The 11660-nt window shown below is 45.0% G+C and overlaps 1 protein-coding gene across 3 annotated transcripts; it reads right to left on the bottom strand.

Annotated features, from left to right (window-relative positions):
* Window positions 1-859: 859 nt before the first annotated feature.
* CDCA7 (cell division cycle associated 7) lies at window positions 860-10145 on the bottom strand. Of its 3 annotated transcripts, none has more exons than XM_063162158.1 (10): window positions 10064-10145; window positions 8342-8461; window positions 7847-7957; window positions 6159-6410; window positions 5701-5778; window positions 4842-5033; window positions 4255-4395; window positions 3693-3842; window positions 2975-3111; window positions 860-2665 (listed from the first exon to the last, which is right to left on the bottom strand). In XM_063162158.1, exons 1-10 carry the CDS (start codon window positions 10082-10084, stop codon window positions 2635-2637), a joined length of 1233 nt encoding a protein of 410 aa, XP_063018228.1. In that variant the 5' UTR covers window positions 10085-10145; the 3' UTR covers window positions 860-2634. The 3 variants fall into 3 exon arrangements, with proteins under 3 accessions (XP_063018228.1, XP_063018229.1, XP_063018230.1); XM_063162159.1 differs by having other exon boundaries at window positions 4842-5030; XM_063162160.1 differs by lacking the exon at window positions 10064-10145 and adding an exon at window positions 8809-8941.
* Window positions 10146-11660: the final 1515 nt, after the last annotated feature.

Here is an 11660-nt window from a genome sequence, read left to right as displayed (position 1 = left end):
TCAACAGCATTTAAGTAACTGTGGTAGAGGGGCCTGGGGAAAGTGGGGTATTGAGACAGCTCACAGTCATCACAGTAGACAAACTAATATCCTCCACAATTCATAAATATGAATTTATTCTCACATCACGAGCAGTGTGATGACAGGCACATCTAAAGACAGCTTTTAGGGGAGAGTAACAGGTGAGGATTTTACCAGTAAAGAGTATCTGGGACAGTCACTCTGCTGGATCACTTCTTTCCTATTTCCTCTCACTACAGAAGGTTACAGCTTTTTGTGTAACCTTCTGCCACAGCCTCATGCAACTCCTGTCTAGACCCAGGGCACAAAAGCAGCACAAGTGTCTCCACTATCAGCATGCAATCAAGGCCCCTCAGGTAATTCTCTGCTCCAGAAAAGAGCTCCTGAGAGGCTATTTAAGAGCTTGTTTGTAAAAGAATAAATAAATAAATAAATTTAAATGGCACACACATTACTCCAACTCATGTCCAAAATTTGATGCTCAACCTTGTCAACTCAGGATGTAGACATCTGGTTTAAAAACAAGTAGAGAAAAAGCAGAAGAGTAAAGCACACAGCACATCAACCTAGAGCCTCTGTTAAGCCTGAACTAAGCACTCTGTATTCTGACCATCACCATTTAGTCACCAGGTACTGAACAATTCACTCCAAGCAGCATGAATATCAGAGCACGCCTGATTCAGGAACACAGAGCCAGAGACAATAAGATGGCAGAGTCCCACTGATCCCCCAGGTATGATGGGAACAACCAAATCCTTTACTTTGTAGTATACGTTCACCTGAAAGTGGTAAAAGTACAGCTCTAACAGGCTTTTTAAATCCAGTTCAGAGACAAAAATATTCTAAAATTGAAAATTTTTATTTTCAAAATAAAGAATTTTGTACAGAACAGTGTAGATCTGAGGAAATCTAAATACAGCAGTCTCTGTAATATAACACAAGGGTCTGCTTTTAGCACAGTACTTTCACACTCTAGCAATCAGAAGGCAAGCCAAGCAATTAGGAGGAAAAAAAAAACCCAACCACTTTTATCTGTCAGAACATGTATTTCTAAAATGAGTTCCTTCTTCACAAAATGTACCTAGAGGGAAGAGCACTCTCCACACCTCAGATTGCACAGCTATTCACACTATAAAAACAGACAAAGAGAGGACAAGAGATTTTCAATAGGAGAGATGATTTATGAAACAGAACTGCAAGTCTGAGACATAAATATCTGTTGTTTCTAAATTCCTCTCTCCTCCCCTCCCACAAACACTGATGCAATTCCCAGAAAGGTACGAACTGTGGATCATTTTGTGCACACACAGTGCAAACACTGCACAGGCACAGAAGTTAAACCCATGGTGATTCTTCTACTGCTCAACTGTACATTATTTATAGCATTACATTCTAAACCTTATACAAAGCTTACACAGTAGTTTCCATAACAAAACTAAGCACATTTACACACTTTATGGTTCTCTGGATGCAACTTTCATGGCATCTTCTTTTTCACAACAGAGTACAGGAGACCCCTATGTGCTCAGCATATCAGAATTCTTCAGCTCTGTTTCTGCTGCACTTACATTTCACAAATGTCATGTGAAAGAACCTTCCACAATCACAAAGAGCCAGATACAGAAACATTCATTGCCTGTTTTCCTGATAACCAAACTAAACAAGTTACCACCTTTCATCCACTCAAAGATGGCCAACAGCCACACAAACTGTCACCCCCTACTTGACCTAGCCCTGGCCTGGAGGTATCCCTCTTCCCCAGGACCACTGCTGACTCTGCAAAGCAGTTCTGCAGCAGGAACAGGGAAAAGAGAGTCCACCAAAACAGTAGTTTACCACATGGAACATTCTGTTTTAGACAGTGGTCACTACACAATGTATACCAGTACAGTCCCATCACTGTCACCAGTAGGCAATGCTAGTGCTGTGGAAACTTTCAGCAGTGACCTTCTCTCATCTGAGCACACAAAATGCCACATCAAACAGCATCTACTGCATTTTTTAATTCATACAATCTCCCTTGAAATGGCCAGTGTGAACTTTTAGTACTCTATAAAACCAAATACTAGTGCTTGGAGACTGCTCAGCTGCAACTTACAGAGCTTCCTTTTTGAACTTAAGAACATGCTGTTGCTTCAGAGGATTCTACAATTCCATTTGATCATGAAGTGGCTGTATTGCAGAAGTTGGGTGCTTTGTTCTGTGGAGAAAACCACCCCACGTTTTCAGAACATCTCAATCTTTTTGTAACCAATTTTGGAGGATAAGTAAACCTGCAGCATAGATTGCTGCATGAGTGAAACTGATGGCTTAAAGCCCCATCTCCTTTCAGGAAGAAAAAAAAGAAGTTACTATCATGAATAAAAGGATAGATCCTATCTGATTTGCAAAGTTGTCTGAAGAGAAAACGATGGCCTGTGGGTGAAGACCTGCACTAAACAGCTTTCCCAAGTATGATTTATACTGAAATAAATGAAAGGTTTTTATCCTTTTTTACCCAAAAGGAAAGGGAAGCAGAGAAGGCACTTTGTAATCTCATTTGATTAAACAATTCACTGCAGGCAATAATATTATGTTGGTGAAAGAATATGTAATTTAAAGGCAGTCACAGCTTCAGTCTTCCATTCCAAGTTCTTGTTTCAGACTGAAAGGCAAGCAAAAACATGAGTCAGCTTGCAGCAAAACACTGAAAACTCTTTGAACCAATTAGTGGAAGCCCTGACAATACATATTGAGGTGGAGAGCTAAAAGGCAGAGTGAATATATCACTCGTTTCAGGTAAAATTCAGTGTTATCAGAAAAATCATAGGGCAAAATCTCAGATTCTGGAGGCAACACAGAGTAATCTTGAGATTTATTTGACAAACTAGGATGTGTACATCTTTTCCCTCCCACTTTTGAGATGCTTATCCCACTTAATGCAACCGTATCACTGACACAACGGCACACTCACCTCTTTAAGTAGGCATGGACATTGTCAAAGCCGTGGTACTTGGCCAGATAGACCAGGACACCGGTGGCACATCGGCCATCTCTCTGTCTGCAGAAGCTACAGTTGCAGATTCCACGACATGGGGGGCACCTCCATGTCTACACAGAGGAGAGACAACAAGAAGCCCTTTCAGCTGAGATGCTATGCCAGATTAACTCATACTCACTTAGGAGAATGCCCTGCTCCACACCGAGTTCTGCAGTGAACATCAGCACTAGATAAAGGTGTCTAAACCAGTACAAGAGTACAAATTCCTCAGTCTGCAGAGGATTAAGCTCTCCATTGCCTGCCTTGCACATAACCACAGGAAGTATTCCACTCTGTTTTAACTCATACATCACAGCCCACAGCAGCAGCACTTTGTCCACAATACAGTTCTTTTCCCTAAGGCATTAAGCACTAATGCAGAGATAAAGAGAACACTATTTTGATGCTCAAACACAAGAATATTTTGGCTGCTGCTCTGTTCTCATACTTTACTCCTGCAACTAAAACTACAGAAGTAGTAAATACAACAAGTTCTACACAACACAGTTGTGTGATTCAGGGTGAATCGCACTTGATGTAGTGCATGATGTACTACAGCACTGTAAGCAGTTGTTAAAACCACTGCTGCCAGTGACCAACAGCCCTGTCTGTGGAAGTCAAGCACCAAAAGCCAGCACTGAGCATGTCCTACCGGGTCCAGCAGCGCTGCTCTGACATCCTCCCCGTATCTGTTGCGCAGGCAGGGCCCGCAGAACTGGCCCCGCACTCCCACGCACTCAGGGTTACGACAATTTGTCTTGGTGTCTATGGTTTTCTGGCGGCACTGATGGCAGGTGGATCCCTAGAACACAAAAAAAACAAACGAGACATTTAAGATGGCATTTTAGATAGGGGGAAAAAAGCATTGAACAAAATCTCTTTGGAAGCTAGCAGTGCTTATCCCAAAACAGAAAGCCACCTTGCAAGTTTGAACCCAGATTGTTTTGACACTGCATCTTCAGTGTCTGGTAGTCACTTAGGTATTACAGTTGTTCCAGCACGAAACCAAGCTAATTGGTTTGGTAAGGGCCATTCTACAAATTCAGGCAAAAATAAGAAGGGACACTTCAAGATCTCAGACATATTTCTCCCAAAAATGACATCCTCTCTGTCAGTGAGAGGCAGTGTACCCTATTTCATGCTAAAACACAAACACAATAACAAAAAAAATTACTTTGCTAAGTACACATTTCACAAAGCTGGAATATACTTACCAAGGCCCTGTTATATACTTTTTCACTTGCAGATCCACAGATGTTATCCAGCTCTTCTGCTGTTATGTCCTCAACTGGGCGCACGACATGCGGAAAAGCCATGGCACCACGGTGACCCCTCCTGGGAGTACGGGCTTCATGCTGAATAGCAAAGACACAATTCTTGCACTACTAGTTTCAGCAAAAACTCTACAAAAGCAAAGATCTTCACAGCAATGCTGAAGTCTCAAACACCTATCATATATTTAACCAAGACATAACAGAACTTTGTACCAATGAATGATATGGATGCAGCTTTAGCACCTTTACTTGATCTGTCCCCCTCAGGGTGCAGTGGAGCTACTGATCCTGCTTCACTCCTGCTGGGGTGCAAGAGGAAGTGGTTTTTCAAGGACAAGGAAGGGGAAATGGAGAGCACATATAAAATGCCTTTTTTTTTCTTTTTTTTTTTTTTTTTAATTCTTCTAAGGCCATGGCATACTGATAAACCTCATCAACTCTCTATGAATCGCTATTTTCTTGAAGGGAAACCTTCATACAAAACCACCCTCACAACCTTCAACAGGAGAACTAGATCTTCATCATACCTCCAGGTATTCATCAGACATCTTTCTTCTTCTCACCAAGATGTATGGGTCATCTTCTTCCTCTTCTGGTACAACAGTAGGAGGGCCTTCAATCAAGGACCTGGACCTTGTGTGAGGCCGAGAACTCCGGTCTGGGTTCCTCCTCAAGGCACACTGGGGCAGTGAACGCCTTGGAAGTCGCTTTGGAGCCTGCTAATGTTTAAAAGCCCCTAATTAAACAGATGAAAACACAGATAGCTCCTGACCCTACACTGAATTTCCCCCCCTAAAGATGCCTTCCTCTCATCTTTTCCAAAGACATGTCTATCCCTGTCCCAGAAAGGTAAGAAGATCCTAAGCAAGTTCATGTCAGGGATTCTGCTAGTCACTGAGAAAGAGCCAAAAGCAGCAGAAGCCGTGTCTTGAGGAGCTGCGATTTTCAGCGGTGTTCTAATCTTCACCCAAATTACAAATACATCAGCAGTGAAATTCATTACACTGCTGATTCACAACCCAACCTTCTTAAAAGTTGGGCTAAATGCCAGGTGTTTTTCAAGGCTCCAAACTCAGAGAATATTCAGGTCTGAGCTACCCTCCCTTATCTCCAGTCTTTGTATAAACACATATTTACACAGCACCTCATTTGGTTTTACTGGCCTGTGGAGACACTTAACCTTTATAAATTAATCTGTTCTGCTTTGTACCATGGCAAATCAAAAGAGAATTACACAATGAGGACACCCATTTTAGGAAGCAATAAAATTCTAACTGGACTTTGATTTGCACAGTTTATTACATTTTTACATTGAGAATCCTGCTTTGTAATGTCAGAATTTGACTCTTAGAAATCTGAATGCAAATCCAGTAAGTTTATACTCACATGACTGACAGCTGGCAACGATTTTCTCCCACCAAAGATACCAGAAACATTTTGCAACTCAGCCATTAGTTTTGCAAGCTAACAAGAGAGAGAAAAATGAAGCAGAGCTTTAAAAGGGTATTTATGTGCTATTACAGACTACTAGGGCAATTGGCTAAAAGTACAATTACTTATAGGAAATGCAGTCATTCTTCAACTCTTTGCATTTATGTCTTATTTATGTTTTAGTGACTGCAAGTAATTTGGAAATGTTCAAAACTTATTATGTCATTAGGCTTGCAGCCTATGGATTTTCATATGCCAGTAAATATAAAGTATCAGATTTATATTTTAGGAATGCAAATTCATCTTAATGCATTCACATAATTCCCATTACAGTGAATTTAAACAGAGGTCCCCCAAGAGTCGAAAGGGGGGGTGGGAAAGGGCCAGTCCACATGAAGACATAGAGTACTTGCCATTGCTTTGTTTTCCTTTATGTTTAAAGCTCTTTTTTCTAAAAACATAGCACCATTTTCTTCAGTGTCAGAGTCAGAATCTAGAGCAGGCATTGGTGTTTCAGGAACAGGTTCCATGCCACCCTTCCTCCTCTCTGATCGTCGAGGTGGAAACTTCATGGCTACTTTCAGAGGAACAGAGCATTTCTGCCCTCTCTGATCGATCTCACTTTCAGCACTTGCATCATTCTCATCTGAATCTGATTCCAATTTCTGTTAAAAAACCAAAATGGAAGCATGTAAATCCAGGAGAGTTGCTCTGCAGTTAAATACAGTGGACAACATTTTGTCTTGGAGTAGTTAAAGAGGCTACCTTGCTGAAATCCAGACACCTAGTCCTAGTGTATTTTAGAGTGGGAGGAAAGGAGAGAGGATACAGGGAGAAAAAACCTCAGGGAGACCCACATGGTTGGCCAAACACACCAGAAAATGGAGTGCAGTATTTGCAGCAGTCTTAGCTCTCACTTGTAGGTCTAATAGCAAAACCAGTTTGTGTGCATGGCATGAGAAAGAGAACTGCCTTTAAAGGGCTCCATTTTGCTACATCTAGCATTTGGCTGAAAAAAAAGCCACTCTGCAGTTGTCTGCACAAGGTAAAACCCAATTCTGTAAGCTGTCAACAACAGTCATCTCACCATATCAATGATAAAAAAGGACACTTCCTTCTAGAGTCAACCAATGAAATAATTATAAATAAAATCCCAGTATTTTCTGATCTTCAAATTCTGATGTCTTGCTTACAAATTTCCCACGAACCAATGGCTCAGCGAGGACATAATTTAGTTAAAAGCTCATTATGCAACAGGCTTTGATTTTTCTTTTTAGACACAAGACAGTCTTACTTTGATCAGCAGTAAGAATGGACATCAAATGGCCATTTTTATTTACACAGGGTTTTTATTAAGCAGGTATGTGACTCTGGTTGTGCATTATGTGTGGTTACTGACTTTTTGTCCATTTATCTATTCCAGCTTTGTCTCCTACTTACTCTCTTAATGATTGTGTTTTTAACTCAGATGTAATTTCTTCCAATTAACCATTTTTCTTTTCTAGTCAACTTCAGCACATGCCGAGAAATATGACGAACCTGGTTTTGCCGAATGTGGTACTACTTCAGTTTCTCTTCTGAATATCAACTTGATTGATATTCAGAAGAGAATTATTACTGATCTTTTTAAGCAATAAAACAGATGTCAAAAAAAGCAGGAAGGCAGATTTCGCCACCTATGACTATTTCTCTACTGCTGACAGATGCACAGCACTCCCTGTCACACTGCCAGAGTGGAGGTCTCACTGCATGTCAAGACACACAGGAATTTTTCTGAGGCTTGCTGGAGTCCATGGGCTAGCCTAGTATTTCATATTGAGGAAACTGTTAGGCTGTAATGTTAGGCTCCAACAGAGCAACATCCAGCAAGGACAGGTTTAAGAGGTATTTCAAAATACATATGGAAGATTTTTAAAGCTCCATATCTTGAGTGCTTTTCATGGAGACAAAAAGAAAACTAAACTCTGGCGACTTGGACTGTTTACTAAATGAAATTATGCTTACTTCTGAAACAGTGAACTTCAAGCTGAAGCTGGCATTATTCTCCGATTAAGAATGTGTAAGAATTTAAATAGTAGTAAACAAAAATCAACTGTCTTACCAATGCATCTTGAACCTCATTTTCTGAAAAGCCACAGAAAGATTCATCATCAGAGGCTTCATGAAATATTTTTGCCAGTTCTTCTTTAATATCCGACCTAAATTTGCTTTTCTACAAAAAGAAAATATCCTTTAATTTAAGTTGTACAGAAATTTTTATACATTTATGCATGCAGTACAAGCAAATAGCTTTTTAATAAAGAAAAAAAAAGTTAAGGCATTTCACAAGGGGTTTTAGAACCACAGCTGTAAATTACCAGGTACATCAGGTTAGGTAACATATCAAAGGCCAGAATTGACAGCTAATCTATTTCCAACAATTACCACCTAAAAGCACATGTAAACAGTGAAATGAAATGACAGCATACAGCACAGGTTTATAACTACTATACAAAAACATAAGCAGAGCAAGTAGTCTTACATTATTAGCTTCACTTTTTTGCAATCTTTACTAGTCCAGCACACATGATCTTATTTGTTCTTGTACTGTACTTACTGTATTTGCAAAATTATCAGAACCAAAACTGTCACAACTGTCATCAGAGGATGAGGATGTTTCCATGGGAATCAGTTTCGTATTTCGAAAGGTTGTGAAGTTTCTCCTTGCTGAACGACGCTACAAAAGGACAAGAGCAACACCATTAAGAAGAGACCTACTGCAGCACAGTACCTTTGAAGAATATCCTTGTACTGAAGCTTAGGAATTTTGAACATTTTAGGGTGTTTAGCAACCTTTAATGCAAGTCAGAAAACAAACATCAGCTTTGAAATAAATCTCTAAGTTAGGAATGACAATAGTTTTTACTCTGATACAGTTCTGATCATTGTTACAGATAAATTTCATTCAGTATTTAAGAACACTTTTTTAATGCAAACAGGCAAGTGGAAATAAGCACATAAATCATGCTATTCTCCAGTCCTCACAGCCAGTGATGAAAAAAAGCGCAAGTACACGAAAAGTACCTAGAAATCTACTTTGATTCACTTATTACTTGCAGTTTGAGACAAACAACAAATACTCTGCAGCTCTTAAGGAAGGGCCAAAGAATCCTATCCACAGATTGGAAACAACCGTTCTACACAAAGCAGCTTGCTGGTTTGTTCATTTTGCCACTGATTTAGAAGACTTTATTTTGTGGGCTTCAGGTTTTCCTCTCCCACCACAGATTGGAAACAACCGTTCTACACAAAGCAGCTTGCTGGTTTGTTCATTTTGCCACTGATTTAGAAGACTTTATTTTGTGGGCTTCAGGTTTTCCTCTCCCAGGAGATGTTTCTAGTGGCAGTGACCCATTTTATCCCCCGGGGCTGGCTGGCAGCGAGGCCGGGGGGCAGCACCCACACTGAGGGGATGCCCGGTTATGAGCGGGGGCGCTTCATGGGCCCACCGGCCGGGCCGAACGCCGGACACACGGGCCTCGAGCAGCAGCTGCCCGGGCCAACCTGGAGCCCTCCGTCCCCTCCTCAGCACCGCTCTGCTTGCGGCTTTCCGCCCCACAGTTCCGCCAAGCATCGGAGCGCGGCCCGGCCGCCCCACACACAAAAGGGGCGGGTTTTGGTGCCGCCCGCCGCGGCCGAGGGCGGGCAGCCGGGGCCAGTGCGCGGTCCGGCCGCTCCCGGGGGGCCTCAGGCGCGGAGCAGCCCGGCCCGGGTGCCCCGGGCTAGCCAGGGGCGGCAAACGCGCCCGTCCCGGCCAGCGCCGCTCCCGCCTCCCGCTAAAATGGTGCCGCCCCGCACACACGCGGCCGGGCCGACCCCTGTGCTCCTTCCGCCCGTCCCGTCCGTGCCGCGCGGGGCCGCTCCCCACAACACCGCCCCACCACCGGCCCGCGCCCTCGGCGAGGCGGGGGCGATGGGCGCATGGCTCCGGGCCGCCAGCCCCCGCCGAGCGCGGCTCTCACGCCGAGTTCCCCACTCCAGTAAGGCGGGCAAGGGCAGCGCCATGCACGTGGGACCCGAGCACTGCGGCGGGGCAGGGGACCCGGAGCTGCGGGTCCGAGGCGTGGGGCTCCCCCGACGTCGCTCTCCCTGGGGCGCCCAAACTAAAATCCCCCTCCCCCCCACCGGCCTTCCGCAGCGCGGCTCAGTCCGGCTTGCCCAGGTTCGCAAGACCCCGGAGCGCCACGGGAGCGGCGGCGAGCACCACAGCCTCCCCCCTCTCCGCAGCAGCAGCGACCTCTCCCGCGGCCTTACGGCGAGCCCGGCGGGCAGCGCTCACCTGCGGGCGCGGCGGGGCCATGCTGGCGGCGGCGGCGAGCGCAGGAACTGAAGGTTCGCGCCAAAGCGGAGGGACCGCGGGGGGCGGGGCCGGCGGCGCCTTTCCCGCGTTGCCGCCCGCGTCCTGGCAGATGCAGCGCACACCCCGCGGGGTCCGGCACCCGGTGGGCTCCCCTGCGCCCGCCCGCCTCTGCTAAGGAGCTCGTCAGGTCTCCCGCGATGTCCCCGAAGGGGCCACTGCGGAGGTCCCCTTTTTCTTTTTCTATTCGCGGTGTAGGCTTTGTGGAGCTGCAAGGGCCTGGCCCTGTGGCGCGAAAAGCTCCCGGGCGGAACGTGGCGGGACTCGGCTGCAGAAGGGGGGCGGGGAGCGGGGGCCGCTCGTGCCTAGCCAGGGCCAGCTGGGAAGCCTCCGTTGTTTCTAGCTCTCCTTTTTTTTTGTTTAAAATACTTTTATATGCCAAATAAAATAAACTGAAATAAAATCCCTAAACCTGCCAGTTTTCAAGGGCAGTGTGGCTTCTCCACGAAATAAAGCCGAGGGTCTGTGTGCTGGCTGCCCCCAGCAGTGCCCGCACCCAGAAGCGCCCGCCGAGCAGCGTGGTACAAGCCCGCAGCGCGCAGGCTGCCCAGAGCCCCCCGGAGAATGGGGGATCACTCACCAGGGCCCCACGGATCAGCGTCAGCAGTGAGACTCTGGGTGACGCTTCTGCTCCTCGAGTAACAGCAGTTCACCAGAATTTTACGAAGAAGTTGGCTGCCTTGCCCTCTGCAATCACAATACTATTTGAAGACAGGCCAGGAGAAAATAGATCAGTCATTTTAAACCATTTTTGGTAACATGTATAATAGTACATTAAATCAAGTACAGCCGTTAAACACAGCAAAATAACTGCTACGTGGTGTTTGGCAGCAGTAGTAACGGGAGAAGCCCTGAAGAAGCTGTACGGGATTTGTGGCCCTGGTGTTTGCTATAATCCTCTGCTTGCGCTGCGGTTTGAGCAGGGTGACCCCAGTGCAACTGTTGCAGCTCAGCATTTCCAGGTGCCTCCCCGGCAGCAGCGGGTGCCGCTGCAATCAGCAGGAGGGAGGCGGCCGCGGCCCGTGCAAACCTGTGCCCCTGTAAGGCAAACCAGGAATCATCTCTGAGCCAAAGCCTGTAAATAGCCCCCGGCACAATAGGGTACAAGAGCCCTCACGGAGGTGTTCTATCTTCTGTGGGCATTATTCTTCCTGCACGTGCTGCAATCTGTTCTGTAAAAGAATCTCCATTTTAAATAAGCCCATAATTACACACTTACCTGCACTGCTGGCTTCTCAGCACACACAAAAGCAGATGAACTAAACCAGTTCTCCAGAGACCAGACCACACTCCATTCCTCTAAATCCACATTAGTGGAGGATTGCCACCCACCTGGCTTCCAGACAAGACAGCTTGTTTTTTGAATTTTGATGTACTTTTACTTCTTTCAGAAAAAGAAATCTACAAACACTAGTTTACTTACACGGAGGAAGAGATTCAGTTTATGAACAGTAAAAGCCCTTAATATCTTGAATCACAATTATCAGAATTTTACTAGAGAAGTAGCCAACCTTCACAG

This window comes from Melospiza melodia, chromosome 8 (genome assembly GCF_035770615.1).
Source record: "Melospiza melodia melodia isolate bMelMel2 chromosome 8, bMelMel2.pri, whole genome shotgun sequence".
In the NCBI taxonomy this organism is placed as follows: Eukaryota; Metazoa; Chordata; class Aves; order Passeriformes; family Passerellidae; genus Melospiza; species Melospiza melodia.
Note: the sequence above shows the minus strand (reverse complement) of the source record. Positions and strands in the feature narration are given on the sequence as shown.

Excerpts from the sequence above, each read along its gene's own strand:
- CDCA7 (XM_063162158.1), bottom strand. The coding sequence starts at position 10,084 with ATGGCCCCGCCGCGCCCGCAG. Across the intron at positions 6,411-7,846 it reads ATGAGGTTCAAGATGCATTG|AAATTGGAATCAGATTCAGA; the intron begins GTAAGACAGTTG and ends GTTTTTTAACAG. Across the intron at positions 4,396-4,841 it reads TGTCTGATGAATACCTGGAG|CATGAAGCCCGTACTCCCAG; the intron begins GTATGATGAAGA and ends TTTGCTATTCAG.